At 31.8% G+C, this 19798-nt stretch overlaps 1 protein-coding gene across 1 annotated transcript in view; it reads left to right on the plus strand.

Moving 5' to 3' along the window:
* Positions 1 to 19798, plus strand: part of LOC149784044 (E3 ubiquitin-protein ligase TRIM45-like) — a 69757-nt gene that overhangs the window by 42615 nt on the left and 7344 nt on the right. Inside the window, exons 12-16 of the mRNA XM_089932938.1 lie at positions 2333 to 2338; positions 8912 to 8917; positions 10232 to 10237; positions 11918 to 11941; positions 18219 to 18224. Of these exons, the coding sequence (XP_089789064.1) occupies positions 2333 to 2338; positions 8912 to 8917; positions 10232 to 10237; positions 11918 to 11941; positions 18219 to 18224 (48 nt within the window). The remainder of the gene's footprint in view (positions 1 to 2332; positions 2339 to 8911; positions 8918 to 10231; positions 10238 to 11917; positions 11942 to 18218; positions 18225 to 19798) is intronic.

The raw sequence follows: 19798 nt of genomic DNA on the forward strand, positions 1-19798 counted from the left end.
GTGCAACCGTACAGTGTGATGTAGCAAACGCTCAAGTTGTTTAATGACAATTGTTGCGTTTAATAAAAGAAATATAATAATTACATATATGTTATATTCGGAGAAGGCTAGAAATCGAGTGGGGAATAAAGATAACTGATGCTCAGCTGGTGTTGTGTTTCGCTTCACACATTACGTTAATCAGGAGTTTCGTTAATTTGGAAGGAAATACAATACTTGATACCTTTCCGTGCATGCGAATCCGCCTACGGTACAATAGAGTGGTTGCTAGCATGAGGTTTTGTTTACTTGCTTTTATATTAGAATATATTTTAATGCTTACATGGTTTGATCATACAGTACGAGAATCCTTGCAAACGACATTGTATCAGCTTTTGTCACAATAGTATTCATGATTGTGTAAGATCACCTTTACTGTAAGTTATTTAGCAGGTGGTTTACTAAGTGTTCCCAAGTTTTAAAAAAGTGCACCTTCTAAAGATATTTTGTATCGGACAACTATGAATTTGTAATTGATATGAAAAATGTAATTTTATTTCTGTCGAAGTTAAGATAATTTCAATTTAGATAAACAACTTTCTCTTGTATAAATGAAAGGAATTATGTGTCTATCCGAGTCGTGTTTAGTCGATACTATTCGATACTTTTCATTGGGCTTTTGTAAAAAAAAAAGATAATGTGTTTTCGGTTTGCGACATTTCTGTATATTACACAACATTGTCAAAAGTATATAATGTACAAAGATCTTTTGACCTGGAAGGAATAAAATACTGGCTCCCTTTCTAGGCATGCGAAACCCCCTATACTACATTACAGTAATTCCTTTGTTGCAATGTTTTAATATGTTTTGGTGAGAGAATATGTTTTAATGTTTGCATGGTATCATCATACTGTCAGAAAGCCGTTTCTTATCAACATTTTGGTAGCTTTCATCGTTTATTATTGCTATGTTTAATGTTGGTATACGCTCATTCATATTAATGGAAAGGTTTATGCTCGCATTGGACAAATAAAGTGTTGGTAATATATACACTTATCGTATCTGCAAGGAAATAAAATACTGGTTCCCCTTGTATGGAAGCAACCCCCATACTAGGTTACACTGATCCCTTGGATGCAGGGTTATTATTTGTTTTGGTTGCCGATTATGTCGTAATTTGTTCATTACATAATCGTCCCGTAATATAATCGTTCCTAGCATCATTTTGAAGGTTTTGGCGCAACTGTTGCTAAGTTTTTGGTATTAGTTCTATGGAGTTTATATTGGATATCTATACAGTATTCACTAATATGAAATAATTATTTTTATTTCAGGAAGACATAAGTAATTTCAATTGAGAAAATTCAAGTTGCATATAATACAGTACAAAGCATTATGTTTGGTAGCAATTAGTGTGAAGTACCATAATAAAGAGATGCCAATAAGTATTGACCATAGTAAGTGTTGACGACTAGATGGCGTCAACTGAAGTATATTGGACTACTATGGTCAAATGATATATGTAGTGACCTTCATATTATATCTAGTATATGATATTAGGGATTGTAGAACTGTAGCGAACATAGAGTATCTTGAGAATTAATGAAATAAGGTACGTAGTAATCTTCATTCAGGTCGGCGTTAGAAATAGAGTGTAGAGATAAATGTCACTGATGTCGATTTCGTCGTTTGCTTGCTCCCGTAGATACATACTCATGGCTGTCTTTATATTTGAAAAGATGACTGGATGAATTACATTATTGTTATATTGGTGACACAAGTTAATGGAAAATATAAAACGTCTGCGAGAAATATGCTTAATATGGTGAAGGAACTGTATAATTATATCATCAGGTTTACGTAAGTAGTTTCAGTTGAGATGAATCATGATTGGTAGAATAAAGGATGCCAGGATATATTTTAAAATAATCAATTTCGGCCGCAAGGGTTCGATGCCCTTGATTAATAGGAATTAGTTAGTGTGAAGTACCAAAGCTCCGATTGTTCAATGAGAATATATTTTTCTCTAAGACGTGCATTCAATTCCACATTGGCTTGTGTGTTACACAACAAAGCCTATGTTATATAATTTCTGAAATTATTTTGATTTATATCAGATGTCGGCCTAGAAGGTGCGGATTCATTTTAGTGATATAATATATTAGAATTTTCTCAATGTTTCATCCTTTTGTACGATAATCTTTGCTGTGTGTATTTTAATAAATCTTGTCCCATCTGTTCCTATGTTTGAAACTGGTGTACTGGATATATGTTTTTTTTTTGTATTGGATAACTATGAATTATTCTCTGAGACGAAATTTATTAAATATTTAAAATTTGATTTCATTTCAGGAATTGGTAAGTAATTTCAATTTAAACATACCATTTTCTGTCGAATAAAGTAAAATTGGTCAGCGACGATAATTTTTATCCACAGCATGTGATGTCCATGAAATATCCACTACTCTTGTATATTGGATTGGTTTATTCGATTTCCGTAATTTTTGAAATACTTATGATATATATCAGAGACCAGAATTAAATGTGCAACCGTACAGTGTGATGTAGCAAACGCTCAAGTTGTTCAATGACAATTGTTGCGTTTAATAAAAGAAATATAATAAGTACATATATATATATATGTATATATATATATATATATATATATATATATATATATATATATATATATATATATATATATATATATATTATATTTGGAGAAGGCTAGAAATCGAGTGGAGAAGAAAGATAAATGATGCTCAGCTGGTGTTGTGTTTCGCTTCACACATTACGTTAATCAGGAGTTTCGTTAATTTGGAGTTTGGTCAGCGACGATAATATTTATTCACAACATGTGATGTCCATGAAATGGCCACTTCTCTTTTATATTGCATTAGTTTCAGTTGACCCTTCCTGGTTTTGTTCACTGTTATAACAGAGTAAGGTAAAAAGTAGACCAAACCTCCTCACACCACTAATAAATATACTTACGCAGGTATAAGCAGTTATATTGTATTAGTTTATTCAAATTCCGTAATTGTTGAAATTCTTATGATATATATCAGAGACCAGAATTGAATGTGCAACCGTACAATGTGATGTAGCAAATGCTGAAGGTGTTAAATGAAAATTGTTTCGTTTAATAAAAGAAATGTAATAAGTACGTATATATTATATTCGGAGAAGGGCTAGAGATCTAGTGGGGAATAAAGATAGCTGATGTTCAAGTAGGGTTGTGTTTCCCTTCACACAGTACGTTAGTCAGGAGTTTCGTTAAATTGGAAGGAAATAAAATACTGGATCCCTTTCCGTGCATGCGAATCCACCACACTATATTAGAGTGATTGCTTCCATGAGGGTTTGTTTGTTTGTTTTGATATTAGAAATATTTTAATGCTTACATGGTTTGATCATACAGTACGAGAATCCTTGCAAACGACATTGTATCAGCTTTTGTCACAATAGTATTCATGATTGTGTAAGATCATCTTTACTGTAAGTTATTTAGCAGGTGGTTTACTAAGTGTTCCCAAGTTTGAAAAGGGTGTAAGTGTTAAAATATTTTGTATTAAACAACTATGAATTGGTCACTAATATGAAAAATGTAATTTCATTGCTGTCAAAGGAAAAATAATTTCAATTGAGATAAACCACGTTCTCTTGTATAAATGAAAGCAATTATGTATCTATCAGAGTCGTGTTTGGTCGATAGAATTCGATACTTTTCATTAGGTTTTTAAAAAAGAAAGATAATGTGCTCTCGGTATTTGTCATTTCTGTATATTACAAAACATTGTCCAAACCATGTATGTACGAAGTTCTTATGACTTGGAAGGCACAGAATACTGGCTCCCTTTCTAGGCATGCAAAACCCCCTATACTACATTACAGTAATTCCTTTAATGCAATGTTTTAATATGTTTTGGTGAGAGAATATATTGTAATGCTTGCATGGTATCATCATACTGTCAGAAAGCCGTTTCTTATCAACATTTTGGTAGCTTCCATCGTTTATTATTGCTATGTTTAATGTTGGTATACGCTCATTCATATTAATGGAAAGGTTTATGCTCGCATTTGGACAAATAAAGTGTTGGTAATATATTCACTTATCGTATCTGCAAGAAAATAAAATACTGGTTCCCTTTGTATGGAAGCAACCCCCATACTAGGTGACACTGATCCCTTGGATGCATGGTTATTATTTGTTTTGGTTGCCGATTATATCGTAATTTGTTCATTACATAATCGTCCCGTAATATAATCGTTCCTAGCATCATTTTGAAGGTTTTGGCACAACTGTTGCTAGGTCTTTGGTATTAGTTCTATGGAGTTTATATTGGATATCTATACAGTATTCACTAATATGAAACAATTATTTTTATTTCAGGTAGACGTATGTAATTTCAATTGAGATAACTCAAGTTGCATAGAATACAGTACAAAGCATTATATATACATTTTAAAATAATCAAGTTCAGCCAAAACGTTTTAATACTCTTGATTGTTTGGTAGCAATTAGTGTGAAGTACGATAATAAAGAGATGATAATAGGTATTGACCATAGTAAGTGTTGACGACTAGATGGCGTGCACTCAAGTATATTGGACTCCTATGGTCAAATGATATAAGTAGTGACCTTCATATTATATCTAGTATATGATATTAGGGATTGTAGAACTGTAGCGAACATAGAGTATCTTGAGAATTTATGAAATAATATACGTAGTAATCTTCATTCAGGTCGGCGTTAGAAATCGAGTGGGAGATAAATGTCACTGATGTCGATTTCGTCGTTTGCTTGCTCCAGTAAATACATACTCATGGCTGTCTTTATATTTGAAAAGATGACTGGATGAATTACATTATTGTTATATTGGTGACACAAGTTAATGGAAAATATAAAACGTCTGCGAGAAATATGCTTAATATGGTGAAGGAACTGTATAATTATATCATCAGGTTTACGTAAGTAGTTTCAATTGAGATGAATCATGATTGGTAGAATAAAGGATGCCAGGATATATTTTAAAATAATCAATTTCGGCCGCAAGGGTTCGATGCCCTTGATTAATAGGAAGTAGTTAGTGTGAAGTACCAAAGCTCCGGTTGTTCAATGACAATATATTTTTCTCTAACACGTGTATTCAATTCCACATTGGCCTGTGTGTTACACAACATTGCCTATGTTATATAATTTCGTCGTTTATTATTGCTATGTTTAATGTTGGTATACGCTCATTCATGTTAATGGAAAGATTTATGCTCGCATTTGGGCGAATAAAGTGTTGGTAATATATACAGGTATCGTATCTGCAAGGAAATACAATACTGGTTCCCTTTGTATGGAAGCAACCCCCATACTAGGTTACACTGATCCCTTGGATGCAGGGTTATTATTTGTTTTGGTTGCCGATTATATCGTAATTTATTCATGATATCATCGTCCCGTAATATAATCGTTCCTAGCATTAACTTGAAGCTTTTGGCGCAACTGTTCCTACGTTTTCGGTACTAGTTCTATGGAGTTTATATTGGATATCTATACAGTATTCACTAATATGGAATAATTATTTTTATTTCAGAAAAATGTTACTAATTTCGATTGATCTACCTCTTGATGCGCATAATACAGTACTATAAAGCAGTATATATATATATATATATATATATATATATATATATATATATATATATTTATATTTATATATTTATGTGTGTGTGTGTTGAATAAATTGTTGCAAATCTATCAGATTATCCTCTGTGGGAGGAAATACGATGTTTGTTCCCTTTCTGGGCTTGCGAAGACCCGTATTATATTCAACATGTTGGAATCTGATGACATTATGACTCAAATTATTCAATAAAAGATGCGTTCCACAAATTATTCATCAACACATATAGGAAAAGAACTCTTCAGCGAATTGTGTTTTGCTTAGATTAGGGATATAAACGACTTTAAAAGAGGAAATGTCGGCAGCAAATATGTTGAAAAATTTGTTTGAAATATTTACTAATATTGCATGACTAAGGAAATGCGATAGTGGCTCCCTTTCTATTAACGCGAAAGTCCTTATTGCATTTTACAGTGCTTCCTTACATGCAAATACGCAGGCTTGTTATAGTGATGGAATATGTCGTAATCTTCCCATGGTATCATTATGCTGTATTATAATGATAAACATCAAAATGTTATTTGATTCCGTAGCATTGATTCAGAAGTTTTAACCGTTTAAGTAAATATACGTTTTAGAGATTGTCAAACATCTATGAATTATTCACTAAAATGAAAAACTATTTTCATTTCAAAATGCGGTAAGTGTTTTCAGTTGAGATAAAACATGGTTTATGTTATGAAGAAATGGAGTGCATATTGTAACATAAAAGAAGTACAGTCGAGAATTTTTGATGCTCTTGATTACTGATAAGCAGTTAGTGTGAGGTATCAATCTTTTTAGATGTATTGCAATTATATAATTACTTAAGTTCTGATGACTTGTATTAGATATAAGCATTGAAGGTGCAACTATATGATAAAGCCAGTTTATGTATTGTTAGAGAAGTTTTTATTAAAATTATTAAAAGGATATACGTTCTAAATATATTTTGCATGCAACACCTTTGAAGTAGTCCTTAATATGAATCTTGTCATTTAAGTCAATGGTAATAATATTTCGATTTAGATAAACCATATTCTGTGGTATAAAGTAAAGCAGTGTATTGTCTAACGTATTGTTATGGTAGGACTACTGAGTAATGGAAAAAGCAAAATGTCTGCGGAATGTGACGAATAAACTATTGGTAATATAGACACCTATCGTATCTACAAGGAAATTCAATACTGGTTCCTCTTGTATGGATGCAAACCCCACAGTACGTTACTCTGATTCATTGCAAGCAGGGTTCTTATTTGTTTAATTGCCGATTATATCGTAATTTGTTCATTACATAATCGTCCCGTAATATAACCGTTCCTAGCATCATTTTGAAGGTTTTGGCACAACTGCTGCTAAGTGTTTGGTACTAGTTCTATGGAGTTTATATTGGATATTTATACAGTATTCACTAATACGAAATAATTATTTTTATTTCAGGATTACGTAAGTAATTTCAATTGAGATAACTCAAGTTGCATATAATACAGTACAAAGCATCATATATTTTAAAATAATCAAGTTCAGCCAAAACGTTTTAATACTCTTGATTGTTTGGTAGCAATTAGTGTGAAGTACCATAAGATAGAGATGATAATAATTGTTGACCATACTAAGTGCTGACGACTAGATGGCGTTCACTCAGGTATAATACACTGCAGAGAATGTCAAATATACATGTATGCAGAATATTCAAACTGTATATACTAAGCAAAGCGACAGTATTTAAAACACATCCATCTGACATTTTACCTTTTTGAGTGGTTACGTAATATTTACGAATCGATAAATAGCCAAAGCTTGTCGATCTTCTTCTCTATCCATTATTCTATATAACGAAAAGATATATATATATATATATATATATATATATATATATATATATATATATATATATATATATATATATATATATATATATATATATATATATATATATATATATATATATATATATATATATATATATATATATATGTTGACTGAACTGATTATTTATGAAATAGAATAGTTAGTACTATACACTCAGAGTGGTGCGACAGATCGAGTGGGAAATAAAGGGCGTTGACGTCTAGTTCGTGTTTTTCTTGCTTCACACAATACTTTAATCAGGAACATGATTAAATTAGTGCAGAAGACTGGATGAATTAACATATTGTTATGGTAGGACTACTGAGTAATGGAAAAAGCAAAATGTCTGCGGAATGTGACGAATAAACTATTGGTAATATAGACACCTATCGTATCAGCAAAGAAATTCAATACTGGTTCCTCTTGTATGGATGCAAACCCCATAGTACGTTACTCTGATTCATTGCAAGAAGGGTTCTTATTTGTTTAATTGCCGATTATATCGTAATTTGTTCATTATATCATCGTCCCGTAAGATAATCGTTCCTAGCATCATTTTGAAGCTTTTAACACAACTGTTGCTAAGTGTTTGGTACTAGTTCTATGGAGTTTATATTGGATATCTATACAGTATTCACTAATGCGAAATAATTATTTTTATTTCAGGATTACGTAAGTAATTTCAATTGAGATAACTCAAGTTGCATATAATACAGTACAAAGCATCATATATTTTAAAATAATCAAGTTCAGCCAAAACGTTTTAATACTCTTGATTGTTTGGTAGCAATTAGTGTGAAGTACCATAATAAAGAGATGATAATAATTGTTGACCATAGTAAGTGCTGACGACTAGACGGCATTCACTCAGGTATAATGGACTGCAGAGAATGTCAAATATACATATGTATGCAGAATATGCGAACTGTATATACTAAGCAAATCGACAGTATTTAAAACACATCCATCTGACATTTTACCTTTTTGAGTGGTTACGTAATATTTACGAATCGATAAATACCCAAAGCTTGTCTATCTATCTATCTATCTATCTATTATTCTATCTAGATATATATATGTATGTTGACTGAACTGATTATGTATGAAATAGGATAGTTAGTACTATAGTACTATACACTCAGAGTGGTGCGACAGATCGAGTCGGAATTAAAGGGCGTTGACGTCTAGTTCGTGTTTTTCTTGCTTCACACAATACTTTAATCAGGAACTTGATTAAATTAGTGTAGATGACTGAATGAATTAACCTATTGTTACGGTAGGACTACTGAGTTATGGAAAAAGGAAAATGTCTGCGGAATGCGACGTAATTGTTGATGGCTTTAAAGCAAGTATACGTTCTAGAGAAGTATTGTATTGAACATCTATGAAGAAATGTTTAATATGAAATGTTTCCTCTTTTCAGACTGTGGTAAGTAGCTCAACTGAGATGAATCATGATTGGTGGAATAAGGTAAAGCAGTATTTATGTTAATATAATCAAGTTGAGCCGCAAGGGTTTGACGCTCTTTATTATTTAGAAGCAGTTAGTGTTAAGTACGAAAAGCTACGGTTGTTCAACGACAATATATCTTTTCTATAACACGTGTTTTCAGTTCCACATCGGCCTATGTATCACACAACATTGCCCAAATTATATAATTTCTGAAATTCTTTTGATATATCAGATGTCGGTCTAGATGGTACTGATTCATTTTAGTGTTAACATATATCAGAAATGTTTCACTGTTTCATCATTTTGCACGATAATCTTTGCTGTGTGTATTTTAGTAGATTGTGCCCCATTTGTTCCTTAGTTTGAATCCGGTGTACGGCCTATGTACATATTTTGCATTGAACAACTATGAATTATTTTTTAATATGAAATTTATTAAATATTTAAAATTTCCGGTCATTTCAGCTAGTAATAAGTAATTTCAATTTAAATATACCATGGTGTGTGGAATAAAGTAAAATAGTGCATTTTCTAACATAGTAAAGTCCAGCTCAGCGTATTCGATTCTTTTCATTATTTGATTCAGTGAGTGTGAAGCGACAAAAACTGAGGTTGCACAGCGATGATAATTTTTGTCCACAATAAGTGTTGTCCATTAGATGGCTACTACTCTTGTGTATTACATTAGCTTGTTAGAATTCCGTAATTTCTGAAATTGTTATGACATACATCAGAGATCAGCATATAATGTGCAACCGTACAGTGTGAAGTAGAAAACGCTCAAGGTATTCAATGATAATTGTTGCCCATACTAAAGGAAATATAATAGGTATGTATGTACATTCAGAGAGGGGGTTGAAATCGAGTGGGGAATACAGATAACTGATGTTCAGTTGGTATTTTCTTTTGTCACTTTACACAGTACGTTAATCATGAGCTCCGTTAAATTTGAACGGATGAGTGGATGAATCAACCGAATAACCTGTTGGTTAGATATGAGATTATCGTATCTGGAAGAAAATAAAATACTGTCTCCATTTCTGTGCACGCGAAACCTGGTATACTACATTTCAGTTATGTCTTGTATACGGGCTTTTAGTTTGTTTTAGTGATAGAATATATCGTACCTTCTTCATGGTATCATCATCTATTATAAGAGTTATTACTATCGGTATTTTAGCATCTTTTGTCGGTATCGTTCCTATTTTTAAACTATGCATATGTTCTAGAGAAATATTGAATTGAACATCTATGAAGTATTGATTAATATAAAATATTTTCTCTTTTCAGAGACGGGTAAGTAAATTCAATTGAAACAAATCATGGTTGGTGGAATAAAATAATGCAGTACAAAGTTTAAAAGAATCAGATTAAGCCGAAACGTTTTGATCCTCTTGAGTATTATGAAGCAGTTTGTGTAAGGTACCAAAAGCGAAAGCTGTTGAATGATATCAATAATTCTTCACTGGATATCGACCGTTCCGGTATGGTTCACATTGCTTCCTAAATCATATAATATCTGAAATTGTTATGATTTTTGTTATACGGTAAATATAAGCTAGAGATATTTAGCATTGAACAATAAATCTCTGCAAATCACTGCATAGTCTAACAAAATACAGCTCATCCGAGGCTTTTTGATGTCATTTTTTATTTGAGAGCAATTAGTGTGAGGTACCAAAACCTAAACGTCTTCGTTAATGATAATTGTTTTCCAAAACAAATGTTGTGCTTTCGATATCTTACTTCACACTAGACGTTAATCAAGAGATTCTTTAAATTTTAACGGAACTCGATGAATGAACCTGTTGTTATATTAGGATTATTAGTTAATGGAACAGATACCATTTCTGAGCGCATTTGGATGTATAAACTGTTGATAATATATACAGTTATCGTATCTGCAAGGACATAAAATACTGTCTTCCTTTCTGTGCATGCCAAACCCCATATACTACATTTAAGTGATGCCTTGCATGATTTTAATTTGTTTTATTGATAGAATATATCGTACCGTGTTCATGGTATCATCGTCTGTTAAAAGAGTTATTACTATCGGTATTTTAGCATCTGTTTTCGGTATTGTTGATATGTTTAAAGGAAGTGTACGAGAAATATCGTGTTCAACATCTACGAATTATTGATGAATATGAAATATTTTCTATTTTGATATCGATTTAAGTAATATCAGTTGAGATAAATCATGTTTGGTGGAATAAAGAAAACAATTCAAATTTAAAAATAATCAAGTTGAGCTGCAACCTTGCAATGCTCTTGTTTATTTGGAATTATGGAGTGAATCACCAAAAGCTCACATTGGTCAATGATTATTGTTGTACATAGTATGTGAAGGATAACAGGCGTTTATGAACCTTGTGAGAGGCGTTACAGATCGAGTGAGAAATAACCCTTTTGATTTTTGTTACGCGTAAATGAAAACGTGATCTTCTAAGCCTCAGTAAAAGTAAATCCGCTTATTTGATTGTTTTTTTCTGTTTGCAACATTGTATTGAGTTTATTTTAATACAAGATAAAGTGTCTATGAGATCAGATGTTCCCGCATATGGCCAAAACTACATGACGCTTAGAAATGTCACATTTCACAAAAGTAACATGGACGCGTTTTGCCAACATTTAGTTGGCTGTTTGATTTAGTACCTTGTACCCGAATTAGCAAAATAGGGATCAATACCCGTAGCAGCACTACTATCGTAAAAGTTTAGGAAAAGAAACTTTTAAAATACATTCATTGTCATCTTTTCATGATAAAGTGAAGCTGCAAAGTTAAATTACATACACTTAAATACGAGATACGCTTTTAGTAAATTTGTTCAAATATCAACTACTGTAGAATACTCATTCCAAGTAATGCAGGCACTACATTGATATACTAGAATATTTACATGCATATCTACCCTGTTTTAAAACAGACTAAATGAAGTTTTTTCATTTTTTCTAATATTTATTTTTTTCCAGGTTGAAGCAAGGGAAGAGACAAGAGTAAGTATATATATATATATATATATATATATATATATATATATATATATATATATATATATATATATATATATATATATATGATATTCTACTTTAAGATAATTATACATTGATCAAATTAATTGGAATTTATATAATTTTTGAAAAGAACAAACAGTTAAGGAATTCTTTCATCAAATTTAAATTTTCTTTGACGACGAACTCTAACGTTATCAGTTCATATTTTACTCTTATGTTATTCATTTTTAGAATTGAAAGTCAATAACGCTATTTGAAATCACGTACAGTCATCCTTATAGTTTACATAATGCTTTGATGGCCTCACGTTGCTGCAAACTTGTACTGTTACATAGTATGCCAAGAAAATGTTTCCTATATCGTTTATGCTGTTGATACAGTTTTTGAGCGATTATAACCATAAGTAAGATCTTTAGACCCTTCAGCAAAAGCATGCTATGATCTTATAATGTTCACGCATAGTATTGTACAAACACCACCTGATGTAATCCTCAAACTTTATTTAATGTCACTTGTATCACTTTTGTCAAAACCTGACGGGAATCGTTTCCAGAGGTAAAAGAAGTAATTTATCTAAATCTTGTTGATAAACTATTTGATGCAAGAACTTTATGATGTGAACCATTTTAGCAATATAATTCAAAATTAGAATAGAAATAACGCCCAAAGGACTCAGATCTTAGAGTCCTTGACTGATGAATGCATACTATTATAATCTATTATAGAGCATGATACGAGCGCATAACACATTACTTAGAAAAACTCCAATCACAATATGTTTTAGAATGAACTCAGCAAATCAATTGTTCAGTTCTTTCAGCGTTTTGATGACAAAACACAGTTAAGTAAACACGTGCTTAATTTGATCAGAAATTGAGTATCTAGACTGGGCATACACTTTTCATGCAGACTAAGATCACCTCATTAACATATGGCTGACAGAGACTAAGTTAGGGTTGAGGGGACAAAATATTGGTCTTGCTTGAGATGTGAATGGTTCGGAAGATTGCAGATGCTGCGTGACACTTTTCCCAATTTGAACTCAAAATATAAATTATAAAAGCGACGTGTTGTGATATTTAAAATGGCATGTATAGGATTTGCGAAAGAATTACCTTTTATATTGTACACATTCATTTCCATATTTTAAGAAATGGCAAAGTTGACCTGATCCGAAGATAGCTTTCTGTTCTGAACAGTGACAAGACATAACTATCAAACCTAGTATGGGGAGTCAACATAGGAATAAGTTAACTCACTAACTTGCTCAACACAGAGATGAAAATTAAACAACTTTATTTTATACATTGCCTGTTTCAACATTGTCCCAAAAGATTAGTGTTAATAATATATACACCTATCGTATCTGCAAGGAAATACATTACTGGTTCCCCTTGTATGGAAGCAACCTCCATACTACGTTACACTGATCCCTTGGATGCAGGGTTATTATTTGTTGCGATAGATCGAGTGGGAAATAAAGGGCGTTGAACTCTAGTTCGTGTTTTTCTTGCTTCACACAATACTTTAATCAGGAACATGATTAAATTAGTGCAGAGGACTGAATGAATTAACCTATTGTTATGGTAGGACTACTGAGTAATGGAAAAAGTAAAATGTCTGCGGAATGTGACGAATAAACTATTGGTAATATAGACACCTATCGTATCTGCAAGGAAATTCAATACTGGTTCCTCTTGTATAGATGCAAACCCCACAGTACGTTACTCTGATTCATTGCAAGCAGGGTTCTTATTTGTTTAATTGCCGATTATATCGTAATTTGTTCATTACATAATCGTCCCGTAATATAATCGTTCCTAGCATCATTTTGAAGGTTTTGGCACAACTGTTGCTAAGTGTTTGGTACTAGTTCTATGGAGTTTATATTGGATATCTATACAGTATTCACTAATGCGAAATAATTATTTTTATTTCAGGATTACGTAAGTAATTTCAATTGAGATAACTCAAGTTGCATATAATACAGTACAAAGCATCATATATTTTAAAATAATCAAGTTCAGCCAAAACGTTTTAATACTCTTGATTGTTTGGTAGCAATTAGTGTGAAGTACCATAAGATAGAGATGATAATAATTGTTGACCATAGTAAGTGCTGACGACTAGACGGCATTCACTCAGGTATAATGGACTGCAGAGAATGTCAAATATACATATGTATGCAGAATATGCGAACTGTATATACTAAGCAAATCGACAGTATTTAAAACACATCCATCTGACATTTTACCTTTTTGAGTGGTTACGTAATATTTACGAATCGATAAATACCCAAAGCTTGTCTATCTATCTATCTATCTATTATTCTATCTAGCGAAAAGATATATATATATATATATATATATATATATATATATATATATATATATATATATATATATATATATATATATGTTGACTGAACTGATTATGTATGAAATAGGATAGTTAGTACTATAGTACTATACACTCAGAGTGGTGCGACAGATCGATTGGGAAATAAAGGGCGTTGACGTCTAGTTCGTGTTTTTCTTGCTTCACACAATACTTTAATCAGGAACTTGATTAAATTAGTGTAGATGACTGAATGAATTAACCTATTGTTATGGTAGGACTACTGAGTTATGGAAAAAGGAAAATGTCTGCGGAATGTGACGAATAAACTCTTGGTAATATAGACACCTATCGAATCTGCAAGGAAATTCAATACTGGTTCCTCTTGTATGGATGCAAACCCCATAGTTCGTTACTCTGATTCATTGCATGCAGGGTTCTTTTTTGTTTTAGTTGCAGGTTATGTTATAATTTGTTCATGGTATCATCGTACCGCAACATAATCATTCCTGGCAGCATTTTGCAGGTCTTGTCACAATTGTTGCTAAGTTTAAAAAGTTAGTTCTATTTAAACATTCTATTAGACATCTATAAGGTATTCACTAATAAGAAATATATATTTTTATTTCAGAACAAGTTGAGTAATTTCAATTGAGATAACTAAAGTTGCATATAGTACAGTACAAAGCAGCATTGATTTTAAAATAATCAAGTTCAGCCAAAACGTTTTAATACTCTTGATTGTTTGGTTGTAATTTATGTCAAGTACCATGCTATAGAGATGACAATAGGTATTGACCATATTAAGTGTTGACGACTAGATGGCGTCCACTCAGGTATATTGGACTACTATGGTCAAATGATATAAGTAGTGACCTTTAAATTATATCTAGTATATGATATTATGAAATAAGATACGTAGTAATCTTCATTCAGGTCGGCGTTAGAAATCGAGTGAGAGATAAATGTCACTGATGTCGACTGCGTGGTTTGCTTGCTCCAGTAAATGCATACTCATGAGTGTCTTTATATTTGAAAAGACGACTGGATGAATTACATTATTGTTATATTGGTGACACAAGTTAATGGAAAATATAAAACGTCTGCGAGAAATATGCTTAATATGGTGAAGAACTGTATAATTATATCATCAGGTTTACGTAAGTAGTTTCAATTGAGATGAATCATGATTGGTAGAATAAAGGATGCAAGGATATATTTTAAAATAATTAATTTTCATCCTTTTGTACGATGATCTTTGTTGTGTATATTTTACTAAATCTTGTCCCATCTGTTCCTAAGTTTGAAACTGGGTTTATGTTTTTTTTTGTATTGGATAACTATGAATTATTCTCTGAGGCGAAATTTATTAAATATTTAAAATTTGATTTCATTTCAGCAATCGGTAAGTAATTTCAATTTAAACATACCATTTTCTGTCGAATAAAGTAAAATAAGTCAGCGACGATAATTGTTATCCACAACATGTGATGTCCATGAAATAGCCACTACTCTTGTATATTGGATTGGTTTATTCGATTTCTGTAATTTTTGAAATACTTATGATATATATTGGAGACCAGAATTAAATGTGCAACCGTACAGTGTGATGTAGCAAACGCTCAAGTTGTTTAATGACAATTGTTGCGTTTAATAAAAGAAATATAATAATTACATATATGTTATATTCGGAGAAGGCTAGAAATCGAGTGGGGAATAAAGATAACTGATGCTCAGCTGGTGTTGTGTTTCGCTTCACACATTACGTTAATCAGGAGTTTCGTTAATTTGGAAGGAAATACAATACTTGATACCTTCCCGTGCATGCGAATCCCCCTACAGTACAATAGAGTGGTTGCTAGCATGAGGTTTTTTTTATTTGTTTTGATATTAGAATATATTTTAATGCTTACATGGTTTGATCATACAGTACGAGAATCCTTGCAAACGACATTGTATCAGCTTTTGTCACAATAGTATTCATGATTGTGTAAGACCATCCTTACTGTAAGTATTTTAGCATGTTGTTTACTAAGTGTTCCCAAGTTTTAAAAAAGTGCACCTTCTAAAGATATTTTGTATCGGACAACTATGAATTGGTAATTGATATGAAAAATGTAATTTTATTTCTGTCGAAGTTAAGATAATTTCAATTTAGATAAACAACTTTCTCTTGTATAAATGAAAGGAATTATGTGTCTATCCGAGTCGTGTTTAGTCGATACTATTCGATACTTTTCATTGGGCTTTTGTAAAAAAAAAGATAATGTGTTTTCGGTTTGCGACATTTCTGTATATTACACAACATTGTCAAAAGTATATAATGTACAAAGATCTTTTGACCTGGAAGGAATAAAATACTGGCTCCCTTTCTAGGCATGCGAAACCCCCTATACTACATTACAGTAATTCCTTTGTTGCAATGTTTTAATATGTTTTGGTGAGAGAATATGTTTTAATGTTTGCATGGTATCATCATACTGTCAGAAAGCCGTTTCTTATCAACATTTTGGTAGCTTTCATCGTTTATTATTGCTATGTTTAATGTTGGTATACGCTCATTCATATTAATGGAAAGGTTTATGCTCGCATTGGACAAATAAAGTGTTGGTAATATATACACTTATCGTATCTGCAAGGAAATAAAATACTGGTTCCCCTTGTATGGAAGCAACCCCCATACTAGGTTACACTGATCCCTTGGATGCAGGGTTATTATTTGTTTTGGTTGCCGATTATGTCGTAATTTGTTCATTACATAATCGTCCCGTAATATAATCGTTCCTAGCATCATTTTGAAGGTTTTGGCGCAAGTGTTGCTAAGTTTTTGGTATTAGTTCTATGGAGTTTATATTGGATATCTATACAGTATTCACTAATATGAAATAATTATTTTTATTTCAGGAAGACATAAGTAATTTCAATTGAGAAAATTCAAGTTGCATATAATACAGTACAAAGCATTATGTTTGGTAGCAATTAGTGTGAAGTACCATAATAAAGAGATGCCAATAAGTATTGACCATAGTAAGTGTTGACGACTAGATGGCGTCAACTGAAGTATATTGGACTACTATGGTCAAATGATATATGTAGTGACCTTCATATTATATCTAGTATATGATATTAGGGATTGTAGAACTGTAGCGAACATAGAGTATCTTGAGAATTAATGAAATAAGGTACGTAGTAATCTTCATTCAGGTCGGCGTTAGAAATAGAGTGTAGAGATAAATGTCACTGATGTCGATTTCGTCGTTTGCTTGCTCCCGTAAATACATACTCATGGCTGTCTTTATATTTGAAAAGATGACTGGATGAATTACATTATTGTTATATTGGTGACACAAGTTAATGGAAAATATAAAACGTCTGCGAGAAATATGCTTAATATGGTGAAGGAACTGTATAATTATATCATCAGGTTTACGTAAGTAGTTTCAATTGAGATGAATCATGATTGGTAGAATAAAGGATGCCAGGATATATTTTAAAATAATCAATTTCGGCCGCAAGGGTTCGATGCCCTTGATTAATTGGAAGTAGTTAGTGTGAAGTACCAAAGCTCCGATTGTTCAATGAGAATATATTTTTCTCTAAGATGTGCATTCAATTCCACATTGGCTTGTGTGTTACACAACCAAGCCTATGTTATATAATTTCTGAAATTATTTTGATTTATATCAGATGTCGGCCTAGAAGGTGCGGATTCATTTTAGTGATATAATATATTAGAATTTTCTCAATGTTTCATCCTTTTGTACGATAATCTTTGCTGTGTGTATTTTAATAAATCTTGTCCCATCTGTTCCTATGTTTGAAACTGGTGTACTGGATATATGTTTTTTTTTTGTATTGGATAACTATGAATTATTCTCTGAGACGAAATTTATTAAACATTTAAAATTTGATTTCATTTCAGGAATTGGTAAGTAATTTCAATTTAAACATACCATTTTCTGTCGAATAAAGTAAAATTGGTCAGCGACGATAATTTTTATCCACAACATGTGATGTCCATGAAATAGCCACTACTCTTGTATATTGGATTGGTTTATTCGATTTCCGTAATTTTTGAAATACTTATGATATATATCAGAGACCAGAATTAAATGTGCAACCGTACAGTGTGATGTAGCAAACGCTCAAGTTGTTCAATGACAATTGTTGCGTTTAATAAAAGAAATATAATAAGTACATATATATATATATATATATATATATATATATATATATATATATATATATATATATATATATATATATATATATATATATATATTATATTTGGAGAAGGCTAGAAATCGAGTGGAGAAGAAAGATAAATGATGCTCAGCTGGTGTTGTGTTTCGCTTCACACATTACGTTAATCAGGAGTTTCGTTAATTTGGAGTTTGGTCAGCGACGATAATATTTATTCACAACATGTGATGTCCATGAAATGGCCACTTCTCTTTTATATTGCATTAGTTTCAGTTGACCCTTCCTGGTTTTGTTCACTGTTATAACAGAGTAAGGTAAAAAGTAGACCAAACCTCCTCACACCACTAATAAATATACTTACGCAGGTATAAGCAGTTATATTGTATTAGTTTATTCAAATTCCGTAATTGTTGAAATTCTTATGATATATATCAGAGACCAGAATTGAATGTGCAACCGTACAGTGTGATGTAGCAAATGCTGAAGGTGTTCAATGAAAATTGTTTCGTTTAATAAAAGAAATGTAATAAGTACGTATATAATATATTCGGAGAAGGGCTAGAGATCTAGTGGGGAATAAAGATAACTGATGTTCAAGTAGGGTTGTGTTTCACTTCACACAGTACGTTAGTCAGGAGTTTCGTTAAATTGGAAGGAAATAAAATACTGGATCCCTTTCCGTGCATGCGAATCCACCACACTATATTAGAGTGATTGCTTCCATGAGGGTTTGTTTGTTTGTTTTGATATTAGAAATATTTTAATGCTTACATGGTTTGATCATACAGTACGAGAATCCTTGCAAACGACATTGTATCAGCTTTTGTCACAATAGTATTCATGATTGTGTAAGATCATCTTTACTGTAAGTTATTTAGCAGGTGGTTTACTAAGTGTTCCCAAGTTTGAAAAGGGTGTAAGTGTTAAAATATTTTGTATTAAACAACTATGAATTGGTCACTAATATGAAAAATGTAATTTCATTGCTGTCAAAGGAAAAAATAATTTCAATTGAGATAAACCACGTTCTCTTGTATAAATGAAAGCAATTATGTATCTATCAGAGTCGTGTTTGGTCGATAGAATTCGATACTTCTCATTAGGTTTTTAAAAAAGAAAGATAATGTGCTCTCGGTATTTGTCACTTCTGTATATTACAAAACATTGTCCAAACCATGTATGTACGAAGTTCTTATGACTTGGAAGGCACAGAATACTGGCTCCCTTTCTAGGCATGCAAAACCCCCTATACTACATTACAGTAATTCCTTTAATGCAATGTTTTAATATGTTTTGGTG

The sequence above is a fragment of the Sinohyriopsis cumingii genome, chromosome 14 (genome assembly GCF_028554795.1).
Source record: "Sinohyriopsis cumingii isolate HCF-2022 chromosome 14, ASM2855479v2, whole genome shotgun sequence".
Taxonomy (NCBI): Eukaryota; Metazoa; Mollusca; class Bivalvia; order Unionida; family Unionidae; genus Sinohyriopsis; species Sinohyriopsis cumingii.